We start from the raw sequence: 21849 nt of genomic DNA on the forward strand, positions 1-21849 counted from the left end.
CGTTTCTCCCTTTTAGTCCGAAAACACGAACGAACGGCGGGATTGCTGCCGTGTGTTTCGCGGTACTGCGATTTTTGAATTTGTTAGTATTTTACTTTTATTCCCTATTGTACTTTTAATCTTGAATTATTCAGCGTAATTGATTGGCGCAGCAAACAAATGAGAGTGAACGTTTGGCCCAATTGAAATATATAGTATAAATATTTGGATACTTTAGGCGCAATGGGTCAAAGTAAATTGACTTGTTTGCGCAGCATGAAAACAATTTAACCTCATAGAATAATTGAGAAAATAAGTAATCCTATAAAAGTATCACACATGCGTTAAGTAAGGTTTGATAATTGTACTTTTTGTACATGGATGATTTGAAAATTGTTATCGGAGAAAGCTCGTAGTTAAGATGGCTCAGCTTTTCTCTGAAGAAATTTTTTTGTAACTTATGTTCAAATATACCGAATGCGTATCGAAGACATGCAGGTGTCGGGTAATGGTGCAAGAGAATAAACTTGTGCAGAGAGAAGCGCGAGATTTTTGTGTGTATTCTCCGAGTAAAGTAAATATAAACCAAACTATTTAAATAAATCGCCGGTAATCTCGCGGCAAGACCGAAATATTCGAGGTCGGACAATTTCCAGCGGTTCTGCTTATCGTTTGAAAGTGCGCGAAAAATAAAAGAAAAGAAAAAGAAGAGAGAAACGAAAGAGGAAAGGAGGGAGGACTCGTTATTCGGGGTCTCAAGAGTCATCGGATAAGTGCATATCGATTTCTCCCTATTGGCGAGGGTCGGGCCGTCGGTAAGATCGAGGCGAATGGGGAAAAAAGAAGGCGGTAAAAAGGGCAAAGGCTATAAGTAACGGACCGTCTGGTGGAAAGCGCTCGAGGGCGAACAGTGATTTAGAGAAATTAAAACTTTAATTCATGTTCGGGTTCATGGGGGGTTGTGTCCTCTACCCCTTGGCCCCTCTCCCTCCCTGCTGAACCGCTGCTCCACCCTGTGGCATTCTCTGTCCCCGTCGATCGACCGAAATCCCGCTCCGCGCGTAAATTGGCAAGCCCAACTAGTGCTCGTTTTGCTTTGCTATTCTCGCGGATCTTCTGTATTTTCATATGAATACTAATCCCGTATTACATAAGCTATATATGCCACGAAACAACACATATTTATCAGGGAGTACGTGAGTTAGGTTATCAAAACAATTTACAGTGTTTACAATTAATTATTATAAATAATTCCTCGAGCAAAGTTAGATCTTGACAAAAATCATATTCTATTTGACATATTTAAATAATGCAATTAAAAAGTTAGAAAATATGAAAGAATGAATCTTGTACAATGCAATAGAAACAAATGTAATAGGATGATTTATGACGAAAGGTCAAGCAAGCAAATATTTCAGAGTTGATCATCCGTATCTAGACACGGTTATTATCGTCCTGATTTAAGTTTCACATGTATTTACAGCACAATAACCCGCCAGACGGGGTCTCTACGGTCGCCAGTTACACAAGAGATGAATAAAAATTCAATATTGCTGAACAGCAGGAATGTATACTCCACCGCTTATATAATGTATATTTTTAAAGCATTTTCTTTTCGAACTGATATAAATTATCCATAAGTTCCTTTCTATAAATATTTCTTTGAAAATGTACTGGTGTCCATTTGCTAATTTTGTAACATCAACGTAGTAAAAGAAAGTCATTACCATGAAAGTAATTTATCACGTTTTCTCGAACTTTGTTATTAATTTTAAGTAGACCGTCTTTACTATATTTTTAATTAAAATCTTCAATTTATAATTTCGCTTAATTAAAAAATATTTAGTAAAATCTTCAAAATTGACTGTAATTTTATCATGAGAAAATGTACAATATTTAGTCTACCTTCTTTACTGTCGCTTTGTATGTAATATTGCTACTTATAATCGTGAGGGATTCTAAAAAGTAACGGACTCGCAGACAAAAGCGCTGTGATAAATCTGCATTTCGGAAGACGTCCTTACAAACTTTTATGAGCCATGCAGGATACAGAATATGAGGAAAGGACGTACCCTTTATCTTCCTTTCCCTTAGTCTGCTGTCCCTATCGCGGTTTCTCTCTTTGTCCGTCCTTCTTTCGTACTCTTTTTCTCTCTTTTTCTCTCTCTCTTTCCCCGCCTCTGTGCATCGCGCTTTGGCTTTTAGGGCAACCTCCGCCTCCAATAAATTCCCATCACCAGCTTCCACAGGTACGCCTTCGTCGAGTAAATCATACCGTAAGTGAATCCGAATTGAATGCAATGAGTAAATATGGCTCTCGTATAATGAAAGGCAACCACGAGTGTCTGGCAGGAAGCACGACAGCCGACACGATTTCAAGAAACTTTCTGCGTCACACTGTGTAATACAATTGCAAATTTATTCTCCATAACTTACGTATGTATTTCTTGACGTCTTGTTAATGCCACTTTTAAGAAAATTCAAGTCCTGTGTTTCTATATCGACTATATTTTTCTTTACTACGCGGAGCGAATATAGCCGATTTACGCGTGTTTTCGACGTGGTTTTCGCCCGCATATATGCGTGAATGCGAGTCAAGGAGCAGCCAGTGGAAATGCATAAATACATGAGTCGTGAGGCAACGAGCGAAAGAGGGAGAGACAAGGTTGGCCCGCATATGTAGCGAGCGACTCGTACCTCGTAATAATGTGTGGATAGTGGCTCTTTCATCATGAAAATATGGTCTTTCAAAAGCCTGTAGTTTCCCCTCGCAAACGGGCGCGGTTTCGCTCGCTATCGAAAAAGAGTGAGAGGACACAATGAGAAATGACAATCTTATTCTACAACTTCTCGTCACTAACTCCATTTCTCTCAACGATACTACAGCTTCCCTTGTTATCACGCCGTAACGATCTTTGTCACGTACGTTATGTTTAAAAACGCATTTTACTAGAATTATGTTAACATTTTTTTACAAAATTTTTATTCAATTTACAATTGGATATCTCATAGTTGTGCTTAATATTATAAATTATTAAACAGTACGAATCTTCTTCCCATTTATAGTCAGTCCGTAACCGGTAAACAGTTTCGCATGGTCGGAGGATAACCATTAAATTTTCGTGAACGTGACTCTCGAGATTTTTTCCTAATTCCATTGCGATCGATTCGATTAAAAGTCTAAGGAGGACCACGGAGGAGCGGAACGAAGCGATGACTGCGTCGCAAGAAGCGCAGAAACTGTATACAAGGGGATGACTGTGCAGACATTAGAGAGGCGAGATTCGCATTCCCGCATTACTGTCACGCGAGTAATTACGCACCGTCGAAAGCAACGGTGCGGCGGGTGGTGGAGACGCGGGTGTTGGTGGATGCAGGGACGAGAGGAGCAGGAGAAGTTAGAAGGGTTGCTGTCGCTGCGCCACTGGCTCGGCGTCTCCTGCGTTGCGCGATTCGCAGCCAACGGGAGAAACCAGAGCTAATAAAAGCCCACAATTACCTCCGGTTCGAGCCATTTGTCTTGACGGGCGTCTCATGCCCGATATAATTCACCCTGGCAACAACACATTGTTGCCTAATGAGGTGTAAAACATTCCGAGATATCTGGCTGTCTCGAGCTGCGAGGGCGGTTTCCGTAGAGGCGATTCACGATATCGCGATGGCTCTTTCCTCGCCGCGCTTTTGCGCTCAGTCCGATTCTTCTTCTCTGTTTTCGAGAGTCTTCGTCTCGTCGAAATTTTTCGATCCGCAGCTTGGCCTTTCGTTTACAGACATGAGAATGATTGGGGAAAGAATGATTGGGGAACGAGTTTTAATCAATCTTAGATTGCATTTGTGAAAAATCTGGAAATCGACGGAGTTTTAAGTGAAAATTTTTAACATTTCCTCTACATAGAGTGTAGGATCATACATTCGTGATGTTTTATTAGTCACAAAAATTCATTGAAATTGATATTAATTTCACAAAGGTCTATCATGCGAATTACAACATTTTTATTTTCAAAATTAGATATCCAAAAATTGATTTCAAATTGTTGTTAAAATATTGTAAACAATATTGCACTTTTGCTTTAACTCTTTAGAGTTGATATTTAGGTATTTTAATCCTTAATTATTTTGTTATAAAATAATTCTGCGTGTTTATTAACACTTATTCAAAAGACTCACAAATCTTTATCTCTTTAGAGTAATTTTTAATATTTACAACTAAAGAAACGTCTCGTAAATTGAAATATCCCATAAAGTTGGGCTCAATGAACGTGCTTCTCTACCGTGAATAGATCACTCGCAAACAATCTCGATTGCCAAGTCTCCCAGATTAATTTCTGCCATTCGGTTTCGTAAGTTACATCGAGATTCACCGGTTCGAAGCGTGCTCCGCGTTCCTACTCCTTTTCATCTCGAAAAGTTCACAGAATTCAGCACAAATCATACAGTTTGCGGAGCAATGTTTGCTCGTTGCGCTGCGTATCCTTCTAAGGTTTTTCGCCGGCGCGGTATGGAAGAAACGTGCCCCGTCAATTCGATTTAGCCGAGGGATGTACTACGTGCCCTTTTCACTCATTCTCACCCCGTCCTTTGGCCATTCCCGCTCTCTTTTCTCTTTGTCTTTATTTCGTCGGAACGGCAGTGATTTGCTGCGATAAAGCCGCATCGACAGGCGACGCACGTGTATCGCGTGTCGAAGGACACGCTCCTTCTTTCCCAGCACGAGCTCTCTCTCTTTCTCGGGCCGCCCTCCGCACGGCGAGCTCGATCCGAAGAGAGTTTATGATATATTTGTAATCATGTTACCCAATACGTGCGCGTGCCCTTCTGTTACAACTGCCTCTCCTAACAAACGACCGTGAATCTTTCTACACCGTTTGTACACGCGCATTCTTATAACAATTCATCAGAAAGCGAAATTGGTGTTTTTTGCATGTTTCTGCAGGATATATGTGTATGTACGTAATCGTAAATTATTATACATGTACTAGCAGGAACAAATTTCTATTAAGAATTGTATAACATTTATATATCTTTTCTACGATATCATTAATTACTTTATGTTTATATTATTGTAAAATTTTAATATATTGTAATTAATATTAATTCTTTGTTACATTACAAAGGTTACAATATGCAACGTGATAATTGAAAACAACAATATTTTTTACATTGTTTTCTTAAGAGTTATTACAAATTAAAATATTATAACTTTCATGTTTATCCCGATTCTTTGATATTTTATTTAAAAATTATCAAATTTGATATGCCGCGGCAACGCTTGTAATCCATCTCATTTATTACGTAATTATAACAATACGTGAAGTACTCGTGGGGAGAACGATGTTTGAATTCATTGGCGTGCATTGCTATACATACATATAATGTCGCGAAGCGAGCCGCGGCGGGAGGGTCCTCGAGTTTTAAGGGCCGTCATCAGTGCGAGGCTCGAGAAATTGCATCGTAATCCAAGAACGGCGCGAGGCGAACCGCTTTTCGGGGAGGCAATTCCAGCTACCCGTAACAATCTGGCGGCGGAGGCATATTATTATGGCCATAGTCCCGGACAGTTTATTCCAGGTTCGTTTCCAGATTTACTGCCCTCCTCGTTTTGCAGTAAGAACTTGCGACTCGCCGACCTTAAAATCGGCTGCTTTGAGTCACACGAGATATCGTTTGTGCTCGAACTTTCCATTAATGTTTTGCAGAAAAATTTAGAAATACTAGCTACGACAAATATTTACGATGACAATATAAAGTGGTATTGTTGTATTTAAACTTTATAATAATTAAACATCAAATTTATCTCTTCCTATTCTTTTTTCTCTCTTTTTATCTATTATTTATTTATTTCTGTCTTTTTACATATTGCAAATAAATTTAAAATGATATATTAGAACATTAGCCAATTAACAAATAAAATATTTTTTTATTACTATGTGTATTTGTTTTCATAGATTGTTAATTTTTTATTTAGAAGGCATAAATATGTATAGTAAACATTTTATATATCTCTTTTCTATCCTTTTATTTGCTGTAATTAATTAGATTGTTAAAAGGAACGACATAAACATTTTTCTCTTTTACTATTGCATTTTTGTATCTATACACATTAACTTAGATATAATTTTACTAGTTATATCACAGTTAGAAGTACAGAAAAAAGGAACTTTTGAATATTTTTTGCCCAAAATAGAAAGAATAACATTCTGCAGAAAGTTATTAGATATATGGTAAATTCATCAATGGATCTGCAAACCAATCTGAATAGCGTTGCCCTACGTATAAGAAGCGCGTATACACATACTTGTACTTGTCACTATGACATTATCGATCCGATGGTACGGTCGGACGTCGGTTGGTCCGAGCACAGTCGCTTCTTACTAAGCCCCCTCGCTCCCTTTATCTCTTCCCCTATACACCCGTCTTTGCCACCCCCTTTGCAACCCTTTAAGGTCGTCTTTCCAGCGGATATCAGCATTAAACCCCTGGGAGACGTGATGTCCTTTTCAATTTCTCCGTCGCTTGTGGGATGAGGATAGAACGAAGAATGCGAAGCTTCGAACGGCTCCAAAGTTCTCGAACTCCATCATACTTGCGCGTTTTCGCATATGATGAAAGATGGCGTATTTTTGATGCCAGCTCGCGATGCAGAAATTGTCCGTCCGGGTGCCTGATTCGAAAATTATTATCTGGATCCGTCACGCCGGCTAGACGTAGACGGGTGAGCTGCGATCTCCTTCTCAAAGAGGCTAAGACTCGAGAAAACGAAATTTTGCAAAGAGAGAACAGTCGTTTCGCAACGGCGCAGTCGCCGGCTTCCGTAACTGCGAAAATTTGCGGCCTCCCACCGCCAACGGGCTCGCTATAAATCAGTTGAAATTTGTTATGCGCGGCACGCAGATGGTTTTGTTATATGAAAATATGTGCCGCGCGGGGATGGTGTGTAAGTATCCCTCGGTAAAACACGTCCCTTATATCCCGCGCGTACCCTCGGCTCCGGTCGCCTCGCCCCGCTTCTTACACCCCCCCTCCCAGACAGGCCCGAGGCGTCATGCTGTTCTGCGCTCTCTTTAATTACACCCCAAAACCGGGACGCGTGACGTATTGCCGTGTGGCGAAAGGGACAAAAAAGCGACCTCGACTTCGAGCTAGAATCGCTGATCTGCAGTCGCTCGTTAATCAACGCCTCGATCGGCGATACTTAATGTTTTCAGAATACGTTTCGTGCGTAACAGTAAGAATTACTAAGAAATTTTAGCCGCGCAGTCTTATTTCCTTAATTCAGGTTTTTATGTATCTCTAAATATATTGTATATCTACAAATTTTTATAATATCTATAACACTGAAGCTCTCAGAGATCAATTTTTTAATTTTATATGTTTACAGATTAAGAAATTTAAAAGTAATTTTATTAAAATATTTTATCAAAAGGTTTATTTATTGAAACTTGAAGATATATTCAAGTTTTTTTTTAGAAGAAAAAAGAAATTTAGTATTTGAAATTTGTTGATTCGCTGAAATTTTAGAAGATGTAACATGAAGGATTTATTGGAAGAAAGTGAAGTCCAACGAAGGAAGGACCACTTAAAGATTGGCCCGGTCAGTGCTAAATATTTGATAAGAATTTAAGCCGTCAGCCGGTAAGCGAGGGTATGCTCATGGGACGAACGGAAAAAAATAGGAAAGAAGGAGAAAGCTCGACGAATGGACGGACAGTTAGTAGCTAGACGACGGAGTATTCCCTCGAGCTGAACGGCAAAGTGATGTCCAACCAAACAGTTCAGCTGTCCCGGTCACAGCATTTCTTCTCTTACTATATCAACGATTTGAATTGCTTTAAAATCTTCTTTGTCTCTCCCCCTCTCTTTTTTCACTGATCTATAGAAGGCGAATAATAATGGCATCTCGATGCGCGGTCCAAAAATAAAGTCAATTTCGATACCGTTAGCATCAGATGAGATTTATAAAGACGACGCAACTTAAGAGGGACACTACTTGCGTCGTTAACAAAAAGTACGTTGTAAAACGTGTTCCCAGACTATCACCATTTTATTCGATGTATCACGGAAACAAAGTAGAACAGCGATAGTCGTTAGAACGCTGACTTTTAAATGAGCTTAAATAGTTATTGTCGACATAATGGTTGGCAACATCTTGGATATAATTTAACCGCGATAAGCTGTATGACTTTTTCATAACAATTAAGCCTACAACTCTTTGCCGTTTTCATGCGCGAGTCGTTAACGGCACTGAACGAGAGAAGCACAAAGGTTGAATCGCAAAATTCATGCGAATCCACGTGGTGCCAAGTGGGGTGCATTAGCCAAGTTCCCCATTATCCACGCGTGAGAGACCCCTAAATTATCCGGCGCTCGCCTAGCGCCGATCTCGCCCACCCTCGCACGTTGGCGAGAAAAAGACGTATGACTGCCTTTTCTCGAGAACACCCCCCGACAGGCTCTTGGATGAAGTTACTAACGCGTGATTTTCGCAATTGCAAAGGAACTTGTATAAATATATTTACGAGAAGAGCGTTAAGACTGTCGTCATTTTCGTTGAATCTTATTTATTATCCGATTTCACAATTTGTTCTTTTGATTATATCATTAATTTATATTTATATTTAATAGTAATTGATCTGATTTTCTATATCTTGCAATATAAAGAATTTTACCAACCGCTAAAAGATTACGTTTTATCGGTAGTTTGTCTAATTATAATTTAAAAAGAATATCGGGACTAACGAAGAATACTGAAGACAGAGAGTCAAAGAAAGTCAAAGAGAGATGAAGAGGAAGCGAATCAAGGACAAGGGGAGAGAAAGAGAAAGGGAGAAAGGTGGGGGAGAGAGAGAGAGAGAGAAAGAGAGATTTCTATATACATAGCTATAAATGGAATAAGCAAATCAGAGAAGGATAACAGAATAAGACAACAGCAGAAGACAGCGAGAAATAGGACGTGGAGGGAAGAGTCAGAGAGAGCGAGAGTAAGAAAGAGAGAGAGAGAGAGAGAGAGAGAAAGAGAAAGAGAAGGTGAGAGACAGAATCCGAAGAACCACCAGGAAGATAGAGAATGCAAGTTTGGGCTATCTCTCCGAGCACAGTTCCAAGGAGCTTCCTTTAGACTTTAGTGACGTGACGTCGCCTAATACCCTAATCCTTGCAATGGAGGCACCATCGTCCGCCCTACGTCGTATTCTGTTTAGTCATCTTCTTGTGGTCGTATTACAGTCAAAAATTATTAATTGAGTAATGGACACATATTTGTTTGAAGAGATCACTCGCGTCTATCTTAAAAAGTCTAGTAAATCTAGCCCAATGTATTGAATTTTATAAGTTACTTAAATATTCAGAATTAAAAATTAAGTGTTCAACCTGTTATGTGACAATTAGTAATAATTAATGTATAAATTAAGTATCTAAAGTGTAAAAATCATATATCTAAGCACTTACATTTTATTTGTTGTTAAAATTGTTTCGCAAGTTTTTTAATTAATTTCTAATAAAATCAATTTCGTACAGCAAAAGAATTATTGTATTTTGCTGTTATAATTTTGTTTTTGTAATTTAACTTTTTTCATGACAAGTTTTAGATTAAAACATAGCAACGCGATAGGAATTTTTTAAATCGCTCAGGGAAATTCTATATCATTCGATAGCTATAAAATTCGGGTCACTAAGGAGCGAAAAATTAGAGCGTATTCGATATTTTACGAGATATATTAAAGCTTGTAGCAACTCCCACCGGAGACTTCGACGATATCGACGATGTTTTCTTTCGCGAAAATTTAAAGTGAGCCACATCTGCCAGGCTACTCACGCATACTAGGACTGTGCCCCCTTTCTAATTATTCTCCATACAAACCGTAAGGGATGACACATGATTAGTGGGTGGACCAGGACGCATTGATCGCCAACTCGAAGGGATTCTAGCTCTTCCTTGCGTCGTGTTCCCTCCTTTTCCCCTCGTTTGGCCCGTCTTTACCCAGTTCTACTATCGAAGGCCAGTTTCAAGAGAGCATTGGTCCGCAAAGAAAAGTGATAATGTCTTAAGCCGCTGGTGCGATTTAACTTCCGATTTTGGACGAGGGCACTCCCGCCGTCCTCCTACCGCGGTCCATAGCAAGAGTTCGTCGCTCTAAACTCCCGGCTACGTGGTCTGAGGAGGGTTTAAGGTTTAAGGGAAGCTCTCTCATTCCTTGGGATCCTAGGGAGCTCCGCTAAGCGCTGACGTTGATCCTGCTCTTCTTCTACCTCCGCCACCTCCAGGAGCTCGGGTTTATCTAATTCCAGTTGTAGGTTCCTCCTATCGCTGTAAACCTTACGAGCGTACCAAAGGGCGAACGTTGTGCAGTTAAAGGCCTAAAGTCTTACAAGTCATCAGAAAGATGGGTAATTTGCTTGTTTGAAATAATTTGTCTGTAATTGTTAAGATATTTTGCTGAGATATTTTCTTCAAATTTTCTCAAATTCAGATTGGATTTATTTAAATAAATAAAATGAGCAACATTAAAAAAACTTATTGTTAGCTGTATAATTTACTTGGTGAGAACTTTTTGAAATAAATAACTGTAAACTGTAATTTCAATGCATAAACGTACTGTTTGGAGAAGAGATTTGATCCGCGCAGGTTAATACTTATTTATATATATTCGAAATTATGTACACTGTACATTTCATTACGTCAAATGCATAACTTTCGAGGTTCGCCCAAGTATAGAGTACACTTATTGTTTATCAGAAATTTTATAAAGAAATTTTATAAAGAGAAAACTATAAATTTTCCATAAGCAAATTTATTTCTGTTCAAACCGATAGAGATATCACTTTTCTTTTGAAAATTTAGCTACGCAAAGAAACTCGCAACTTATGAAGGGAGCAGATCCGTGAGGTCGCTGGCCGGGACCAATGTTGCTCGGATTCCTAAAGCAGCAAAGAGAGCCAGGTTGCACGTACATACAGTGGCGCGTCAGCTCGAGAGATAGGGGCAGAGGGGTAGTAGTATATTTATCTATATATACGTCTATATATACATATATATGTATATATATACATAGACATATATGTATATATATGTATATGTACATGTATATGTAGACGCGAGTGGATATAAGCGGGAGAGGTGTACGAAGCACGTACCTCAACATACTGGGAAAGAGAGAGAGTCCTAGGTGTGCACCCAGGAATCGTGTCCCCTTCTACGATAACCGAGGCGGGGGTCGAGGTGAGCAAGGGGGATGTGCAGAAGGGCTGGGAATCGTGCTCCAGCCAAGCTCAAGGGGGTGGACAGTGCGCAGAACCCGCCCCCACCTTTCGCGACGAAGCAGAAGCCGTCGACTGCCCGCGCAAGTCTTCATCCCCTCCGCGGACGACGGAAGATCGCCACCCCCGAACGAACTTAAACATAGCACAGTAGCTCGCGAGCACCCCGTCTGAAAGGGCCCATCGCGTACACGAGCCGGACTTGTGTTATCTATATACATATATATATATGTATACATATATATATATACATATGTATATATAATTATATATATGTATATATATCGGCGGTTTGTCAAGCGCGCGTGTCCTCATTGTGTGCGTGCGCGCGTGCGTGTCACGCAGTGCTTGTCTAAATATCTCGAGTCCGCCGCAAGAACGAAGCAAGATAGAATGTGCCCCGCTAGAAAAAGATAAATAACACGAAAAGAGCCAAGCGATCGTTTCACCAGGACAAAGGGAAAAAAGAAAGAGAAAGGGAGAAATACAGACGCATCTCAACTGCATAGAATGATTCTTCGGACTCGTGGCTACGCACTCGACAATCTTCGGCGGATATCAGGTGAACTCTCTTGAGAGACAGTTCCTTAGACTTCGAACGCGCTGTTAAGTAGATGACGAGAAAAGGGGAGAAAGAAAAGTGACCTATGGCAGGCGCTGAGGATCCTTTCCTAACGAAAGAGCGATGCGGATCCTAAGCGAGATGGAGTATCTTTCTCGTTAAATTGCGCCGGCCTCGAAACCGACGATTTTGCACTCGTGTATCGAACGCACCCTTGCGTCTCTTGCGCCCGCATGGCAGAGCAAACTTGCTGATCCTCTGGAATTTTTGTGTTCCAGGGTGGAACTGACCAGCGTGCCGGGCGGACAGAATGCGATGGCTCATCTCAAAAAGCGGAAGTTGGAAGCAGAGTCGGTTACGCAGAATCCTAAACAAACGCAGCAGCCGTCGCAACAGTCGCAGCAGCAATTGTTGATCGGCAAGAAGGGCCTGCAGACGAGCGTGCCGCAAGAGATGGAGATGACTGAAGCCGCCATGAAGCGCAGAAGGAAAAGTATTCGTGACGATGACGTGCGAAAAACGATCGACATTGTTGATCCTAACAAAAACATACCGCTGCCCCAGAAGAAGCGCGCGTTTACAACTGCTAACTCGGGTAGCCCTGCCAGAAAATCGAGTAAGCACAGCGAAGAGCCCGAAGACGACGAGACTCTCATAAGAGAAACGGAAGCTGCCTTGAAGAGTCTATCGGGCAGTTGGCCGGGACCTAGAGGTTGTCTGTATCAAAGAGGCAATTCGGACGAGGATAGATACGAGTCTAATTTTGAGAATCTCTTCGAAGAAAAGAAGGAAAATCCTAAATTGTCGCCCTCGTCGATATCAACGTCTTCGACTACGAGTAACGATACCGGTTGTTCGTTGAAAGATGTAATAACGCTTCGTGGTCAACAAGATCGATCGAGTAAGATGCAACAACAAAATAAACAGCAAGATCCGAAGCCACCAACTAAGATTAAGAAAGACCTAGACAATCTGCTCAAGATAGAGAACGAGTGCGCGAATATTCAGTCTCAAGTTAATAACGTTAATCAAAATGAACCGCCAAAAATTAGACCGATTTCCGTTCGTTCGTTATCGAGCAAAGAGAGGAACGAGAGGAACGTGGTGAGCGCACACATTGACTCTCAGGGAAGGCAATCGGACAAATATTCCAGATACGATCCACCGGACTTTAATGAATTAGTCGATGATTCGTCCAACGAATTGGAAATTGACATGTCGGATCCAGCCACTGACAAAGACGAGGGCGACAGATCGAACGACCGGGAACGAGATCGGACATGTAAAAACGGTCAATCACCTCAAAATATTAATAGACAACAGCAGCACCAACCACTTTACACAAATTATCAAAGACAATATAACGATACCAACATAAAAGTTTCACCTACGGGGACTTCATCGTCCTCATCGCCGCCAGCGAACTCTCCGTTCTCAGCAACGTCTGCCTTCAGGCCGCCTAATACGGATCACTCGAAAGCATCGTGCCGCAGCTCTTCGACGGTGCCAGTAGCCTCTTCGGCAATTCCACCGATCGGTCCATATCCAGCTGCCGCTACATTCGTGGGATATCCGACACCTGGACCGACGATGCCAACGCCTCAGCCTGTATCCGGCATTTCGTCCACGTCCGATGACAAGCACTCGTCTACGCTATTGCAATTGAAGTCGAAAGAGGAGAGTCATCATGTGACAGCCCATGATGTTACCGCCAATTCTGTACCTCCTAGCAAAAGTCCTACTGGCGGTCCACCTTCCGTCACTAGTCCCGATTCTTCGAAACAATACACGATCCTTCAGCCCGCGGGAGTGGGCTCCAGAGCAGCCAGTGCGATTCAGGATATCGCAAGGGAAGGGGTGGTGAGTGTTGCCGCTGTGAGCAGCTGCACCACCGCGAACAACGGCAGTGCGAACAACGTCAACACTGCAAATGCGAACGGCAACGGGGTGGTCGGCAATAAAACTACCAATGGGAACAACGGCGCTAATGACAGTAACAGTACTGCGAATCCTGCCGGGAATCCTAATGCAAACAGCATCGCCAGTATAACCATTACGACTGTGTCGACGACCACTACTACGTCTAGTCCGACAGTCGCTGCTGATGTGCCTTCGGCGAACAGTCAGCAGGACACTGTCATGAAAATACCAGAGAGACCCGGCACCTTCGATAATAGCAGACCGGGAATGTCTATGTCTCCGTCCAGTCTCGGCAGAGGTGAGAATTTCTTGTTTGTCACGTTATGAAACGGTATTTTTCTAATTGATATTGATGAAACTATCACAATTTATCAATATTATGACCGCGATTCATCACGACGGAATTATTTCCAAGCAAAAAATCAAAAATAAAAAGAAGTTTTAAATTATAAAATAAAAATAAATAAATATAAAGACAAATGTCCGAACTATTGTTACTGATACGATTGCTTTTTTAATTTGGATGAAATGTATAATATTACTCTATGAAACATGTTAATGTTTAAATTAATATTAACATCAACGCAATATATTTATACGATTATATTTATTTTTGTTTTTTTAAAATACTATATATATTATTCAATAAATATCCGATTATTTCATGATTATAAATTCTAATGTGGATAATTAAAGTTTGGTAAATTACAAAAGATCTCGCTACGACGATAGATCTTTCCTTAAATTCTAGTTTATATACATTGATGTGCGCCAGTGGTTTTGCAAAGAAAATGTATAGATCATGTACATACGCAGAAGGGAAATAAATACAAATAACGTAGCTTCAAGATTAAGATGTACAGTACTTTAAAAAGATTTCACAAGATTAATGGTGTTTTTAAATTTCTGTGGGATATAAATCGCGCATATCGTGTGCATAAATATTGAAACTCTTTAAATTATAGATAGAGATAGTAATCGTAAGTCGTGATGGGGTTACCGCTCGTGTGTTGTACGTTACGAGAGGGGACAAAAGGCATTTTCGACTCTCTTGGTTACGCTGGTCCTTTCCCTCTCTTTCTTTCCTCTTTCGCTTTCTCTGTCTTGCTCTCTATGAAGTTAGGGGAGTTAGGGCAGCACAGAAAATCAATAATTACGAAGCGAGGGGTGATGACTCAAATGCTGAAATCAAGGTCTCTTCGAGCAAAATTATTCTCTGTGTCTCCTATGATACAGCCATTCCATATTTATTCTCATCGTTATTCTTCTATTTGTTTCTTCACTGTCTAACAGTTTTTGTATTCGAGGAAACTACATTCTTCAAAGTAGCAGCATTAGAGACTTCTTGGCAAAGTAAATTAAAAGCATTTAAATTGTATTTAAATGTCTTTAATTAGTAAATGGTCGATGAAATTGATTTGATTAGGCGCGACAAGTGTAATACGCGGAAGAAGGGTGAGCCACGCCGTTTCTTTCGAGGAGACTCGAAGAGTCAAACCTCACACGTCACACTGTAGATTCGCCATGCTGTGACAGGTGGAGGCTCGAGTGCATTCCAGGGTCTTAGGGCAGCGAAGACACGACGTGTCTAGTCGGGGAAATTTGGGGTTGATACCACGTCATACGTATAAGCCGCAGCTGTCAGCGGCTGGAAACGTGACTAGCATCCCAGCCGCTCCAAGCCACCTTATTACCACCCTGCGCCTGGCTGCCTGTCCTCATTATCCCCTTAACGTTTTCTCCGGCCGGTAGCTGCGAAGATGATCGCTTTCAAGAATTCAATCTCTCGCGTTTGATTTCACGTCTGTCGCGCGACGAACGCACGAACAATTAATTATAGCTTGTAAAATTAATAATTAATTATGGTTATTAATTGGGGGACTAACATTATTGCGTTAATTTTCGAAAATAAAAAAATGCGAGTAATCTTTAAAGCCTCGTCTGTTTATATAGGCATTAAGTAACTAAAATAGTTTGCTTGTTGCAAAATCTCAGATAAAACTACACGACGTGATAAATGGGCTCGATTAAGCGCGCACTTATCAGCGTGACGGCAATACAGTCGTACCGGAGTCGGTCAAGTTGGGGTTTTAATCGAAAATCTATCTCCCTTTCTCTCTTCTTTCTCTCTTTTTCGCCCTGCGTTTCTCTCTTTCTCTCTCGTTGCCGAGAGTTGATCTCTTCGATTTAGCGTGACGATCGCGTGCGCTGCTTTTTTTTTTATTCGCCGCACGCTCACATGCAAGCGCGCGTAAGGGCGTGTTGACACGCCATAAAACCGCTATCGGGAAATCCGTCGGCCGCAAAAACCACCCTTTCCGCGTCGAGAAAGACCGGCCGCGCGCGCGGGGTCGAGCCGGCTAATAAAAAAATAAACTGCCCTGTAACTCAATTTTACGCTGCCTTTGCGACCGCACGCATAAAAAGGACCTTTACTCGCGCGCGAGGGCTCTACCCTCCCTTTAAGGGCGCCGCGCGCCTCCGTGTGTAAATACCTACTTTGTGATTGTTCCTCGCGCTGTTCTCTTTTTTTAGAACCTCCGATCTTTTCCTTATCCAGAGTGTCCGGCATGCGATTTAGCGCGGGGAAGTGCCGGAGGACTGTTACACGCCTCAGGTATCCCGTACGATCCTGTAGTTTTATAACGGTATTCCATTGGAGATATAAAAGCACTTGTAATCTTTTGCGACTGGATTTTTTCAGAGTATACCGTGTGAACTGTAGCCGCGTTGCGCGATAGATATTTACTTTTGCCATTAATTGAAGTTTATTTTCAAACATGTTACGCTTCTGTCACTCTATGTCACGTCAAGATAATGTTACAGGAGCAAGAGACAAGCATCGTATAGTCGCGTGCACTAATGATATCCGGTGCACCTGCATTCGCAAGGACACCTCACGACACGCGACTCACCGATTCTTTTTATTCTTTGAAAACACAAAGTTCTTTTATGCAATTAACTATGTAAACGATAAGATATAACATCAAGTATTAGAAATTAATACAGGCGCATCGGATATTACTTTCTGTTCGTGTATCGTATATTGCACAGTAAAATAAATCTTAATTACGTCTCTTCGCATCTCTTTTTTTTATTTGGCGAAGTAATCATCGAAGAAGATAAAATGCTAAAAATACGAACAAGTAAATAACGCGCAAATAAATCCAATTTATAATCTAAAGTATGAAATGTAGGCATTATTATCAGCGTGTATTTCCCTTCTGGGATTAATTGGCTCACGTGAATATTCATCTATTACACGTGAATACTCAATTGCGTTGATTAACGACTTTTGACGACGAATTAATAATTAGCAACTGGCGGGCGCTCAATTTCCCCTCGATTAACTTGATGACGGCGATGATTTTTCGCAGTTTCAAACGAAAGTCTCGGCGCGTGTCGCGCAAGCTGGCCGAATAAAACAATCCCGGTGTTTATGTACACGTCTACCCCTTCCGCGGACCCTCACGTGAAATGGCTACAAAATAACACAATTACAACGCGACCACGGGCTCACCCTCGGTGACCGGTGCTCATCCACGTTCTCGCCCCCTTGTGATACCGCTCTTTTCTCTCTTCCCTCCGATTCTCGTTGCTCTATTACAACCGTTGCAGGGAAAAAGAAACGAAACGAAAGGGATCTGCGATAAAGGGAAGAAGAGGATAAGATCTAAGGGGAAGCAAAGAGAGAGAAAGAGAAGGTGATGAGAAAGAGGGAGAAAAGATGGGAGAAAGGTAGGAACGAAGGCAGGTCTGACCGACTCGTTACAAGTCTATTCAGACATCCGGAAAGAACAGCGCGTGCCGGTATTCATTTTGTTGACCGGAACCATTATCTGCCCCTTCGCTCGTTTTTTCTCTCTTGTTCTTTCTCTCTCGCTTTTTCCTTTCAACCCCGAGTTTAGCCACCGACGTGGCCGCTTTAAAACCTTACGGCTAATTTATTAATCCTACCAGGGCAACCGCTCGCCCTCAGCTATCCGGTAAACCTTTTTTTACCCGGCGCTAATTAAAAACCAGGAAGCTTCAGCGATCCTTTCTCGAAATAAAAATAACGCCGATTTCCTCTATCGCGAGTTTAATAAGATTCGCGACGCGTTAGTTCGATGCCCGCTGCCGCTTTTGTGTGTATCTCGCTACTGCGGGGTTTATTTTTACTCGTAAGACAATTGAGCATTCTTTGACTTTAATCTCTGGTAAACTCTGATTTCGAAACAAAATTAATCCGCGGAGTTTCTTCCGCGGAGGAATTACGCGGGGCTTCGAACAATCCCGACGGCGGCGCGGAGCGGCGTGTGCCGTCGTTCAACTTCGGAACTCGGGGAGCGTCGTGGTCCGCAAATAAAGCATGCCGCTAATGACGTCACGTATCGTAATCCAATTTATGGGGAGGTGGGCGGATGTGCCGCCCGTCTTAAGAAAAAGGCGAACACCTAAGTAGGGATCGACTTTTCTTTCTCCATCCATCCTTCTCGGTTCTCGCTCTCCTGAAACGCGAAATGACGACCTGATGAAGTTTCTTGGCGTCACGGCACTCGATTGGCGAGCCCCGACGTAGTTGGCTAAGGGATCAGGCCCGGTCGGAGGATTAGTACACGACAAAGTTTATAAAAGTGCGCTCACTTCAGGAGGAACCCCCGTCAACTAACCTAAAGCTGGTCTTCCCTTAAGAGGCTCCTCTCGACTTCCTTCCCAATCCCTCTAACACGCGTGATAAACCTATCTATTCCGTCGCAATATATACCTGCGATGACGACATCCGACACAGAAATCTCGCATAAAATGAGATCACTGCTTTCGACTTTACGAATCGACGGGAAAGTATGATATCTAGAAAACTATCTTTACTGTTACAAACTGTTATTAGTTTATTCCTTTTTGTTATGTATTGCATTGTGTTTCTATTATTACATTATACATTGTATAATTATTGGTTTTCTGACGTAGCATATCTATAAATAAAAAAGAAAAAAAGAAATTAAAAACACTTGCAAAGGGTTTTATGAAAGCTTTATAAAATGATGCGCCTAATAATTCTGAGCAAATCGTAATTAAATGGATGTCTATTATGAAAGTTTGGAGCTATAGCATGTGAATGAAAGATAGTAATATCTGATAGAGCTTACAGCCGATCATGCTTGTCTAAGGATTGGGTAGGAACCTTTAGTTACGTTTATCGTTCACGATTGAAATAAAGAGAACCTTGCCGAAGGGTCTCATATTAACCGATTGGTACTTCTCGGCTACCTGCAGTGCACTAGAAACCCGTAATTGTCTGGTCACGCGAGGTCGCCCCGAGAATACGAACGCGATCATACGTGACGTGCACTATACCCACCATTAAGTTAGAACTAGCGCACGACAGATGGTACAATTGGCCGTTTGGGCATGCCCGTCTGGCACCGGCCATACTTTCGTGTCGCGAGAACAGAAAGGACTTGAAAAAAGTTTCGAAAAAAATTTTGAAATTACCAACGTGAATTATCAGCTAATGCAGATCTTTGATGGCAAGGATTGTATATGTCTTTAAATAAGCCCCGACGAAAGGCCGTGCATGTCTGCGACAACTCACTCGTCTAAATAAAGATATTCGCAATTCACGAGCAAAAATTTATTAACTTTTATGGAGAGTGATGCTTTCCTCAGCCTCGATCAAATAATACTAACGAATATAACGAATGATACGGAAAGTAATGCATATAGATAGGAGAAACGAAATATCACGTGAAACTTTTGCCCGATTGCCACAAGTTTCGTTCTGTTGCGCGGGAATGAGGTATCTATCTGTTCTTTGTTTCGCGGACAGTTGTAGGCCGGCCACATACCCCGTGCTAATCCCGAAGGCTTAGTCACGGGACAGAGAAATCCCAGAGGCTATTCACAAATGCGTAACTCGTGCGACGAGATCCAAGCTGACCACACGCGAGGCCATTTCCACCCTTCTGCATCATCCTTTCAACTTTCACTTGGGGCCTCTCGCCACAGGATTGGGGAAACTCATCCTGAAAAATGCTACTAAATAGCATGCACGCCCGACAAAGCCGTACAAAATTTTTTTTAGAATCTCCTTTCAAAATATCTCTCTCTGAGACTATATATAGTTGTAGACACAGAATTAAAAACATAATATATTTATAAATCATTGTTACGAGATGTAAAAAATCTTATCCAAGCAACGTTTCTATTTTGACTATACATTCGAAACTATTTTGACTATAATATTTGAAACGGGAATTTACCTTTTCTTTAATTCATTTATTTACTTTATAATCATTAATCGCAAAAAATTAAAACATAATTTGATTAGCATAAAGAAGCAAAACTTTTTTCGATTCGAAGACTTATTAATTGTGAGTTTCTTGATTATATATATATAAAATTTTGGCAAAGCAACTTTTTTTAAACATATGAATTATATATTTTAAAAATCATTGTGCAGAATGATAAAAACGATTTATTATCAATATTATTCTTGTCCAAATTTTGCCTTTAAAGAGTAATCATCTAATCCAATTTAATACAAATAATTTCGAACAAGAGACGAAATTCTTACAAATAAGATTTTGATGTGAAATAGATACATGTCTCTTGTCATACTTGCTCGCACAGTCTTTCGCCTTGGCTGTTCAACGTTCTCTGTGAAGGATAACGTGATATATTGGCAACCGGGGAGTAAGCTATATTCTGGTTCGATGTGCAGAATGAAACTACGTGACGATGTCGGACACGTTGGCTGTCAGCCATTCAATAGTTAATTTCCATTCAACTGCTCACGTCGCTGGCAGTACCGTGCGAGCATACCGAAGTATCATATTATTTTTCATATACTTTCCGATGTTTGCACATTTTTTATCACATACTTTCAAGATACGGTAGTTAATTAATATTTATTTATCTGTGCTGTTAATTCTATATTGTTGTAAGTTATAAGACAATAATCTGTTTTTTTTTCACACGATGTGATATTACCTTTGCCGTTCAAGAAAGACAGAAAAGACGTTTCATAAATGTACTGCTTTGTATTCAAAGTTCGTTATCGAAAATGAAAAATCGTTTAAAGTATTGAATTCGCGTACGCGTATTCTGGGGACGACTGAGCAAAAGTGGATTGCGTGCGATATTTTCACGTCAATTGGCCGCAAGTGCAAGATTATGAAACCAAATGTAATAATAACACATTAATGCGTATTAGGCTGACGCCGCATTCCGGTCGACACGTTCCTGCCGCTGAACAGCACTCGTCGACAGTGTAAATATCCAATTTATTCAGAATTACAGCCCGCTTGTATCGGGATCATCAATTTCGATGCAGAAATAATGCAGAGACAGCATAATGCCATACGTTCGGTGTCACCCTAGTATATCAGTATATTATTGATATCAGAGTGCAATGAACTATGATACACTTTCCTTATCATATTCCCAGCTTCTCAGCTTCAACATTTGACTTGGGATTCAGCGAGAGAACTCCGATTTGCGCTAATTAACGATTACATGATGCTCAAACAAAATTTTAATCAATATTTTATGCACATCTGTGAAATATATTGTCTAGAATTCTTATGATTATATAAAAATTCTAATGAGATAATAAATAAATGGTGCGATTTGAATTTAAGGGACAATATTTATGTAGTAAATCTGGCATATTTACGTATTAAAAATTTAATCAGCTCAAGCCTAGATCGGAATGAAGCTCACGTAAAGTTATCGCGTAAGCTTATCCGTTAAGCTCGACTAAAAATTACTGTACGTCGTATCTCATGAATATCTGAAACGGCACTTAATAGACTAACATCTGGCTCTGCGTGGCGGTTTGATTTGTTACAGAGGGCAACAAGTGCCCGACCCCAGGCTGCACGGGGCAGGGTCACGTGACCGGACTCTACTCTCACCACCGCAGGTAAGCAATTATCGGTAATTAACCTGCGCTCCGCACTCAGCCACGGCCGATTACACACCTACGCGGTTTTACATAGAGAATCGAGCGGCGCGTTATTCAGAAACAGACATCAACAAGCCAATTCGCGATATGCATATCGAATCCAACGTACTGCTGATACAAATACGTGTACATCGAGCGCTCAAAGAAAGGAAGGAATAAAAAATAAAAGAGATCTTTTTCAATTTTA

General features: G+C 41.0%; 1 protein-coding gene across 23 annotated transcripts in view; it reads left to right on the forward strand.

Moving 5' to 3' along the window:
• LOC105205448 (flocculation protein FLO11) overlaps positions 1 to 21849 on the forward strand; it is a 334932-nt gene that overhangs the window by 295898 nt on the left and 17185 nt on the right. For 22 of the 23 annotated variants that reach the window (XM_039451523.1, XM_039451525.1, XM_039451524.1 and 19 more), the window contains 2 exons: positions 12073 to 14012; positions 21548 to 21620. In XM_039451523.1, the coding sequence (XP_039307457.1) occupies positions 12073 to 14012; positions 21548 to 21620 (2013 nt within the window). Of the gene's footprint in view, positions 1 to 3775; positions 11795 to 12072; positions 14013 to 21547; positions 21621 to 21849 lie in introns of those variants that run through there. The other variant, XM_039451538.1, reaches the window with a different exon arrangement.

Source organism: Solenopsis invicta, chromosome 7 (assembly GCF_016802725.1).
Source record: "Solenopsis invicta isolate M01_SB chromosome 7, UNIL_Sinv_3.0, whole genome shotgun sequence".
Lineage (NCBI taxonomy): Eukaryota > Metazoa > Arthropoda > Insecta > Hymenoptera > Formicidae > Solenopsis > Solenopsis invicta.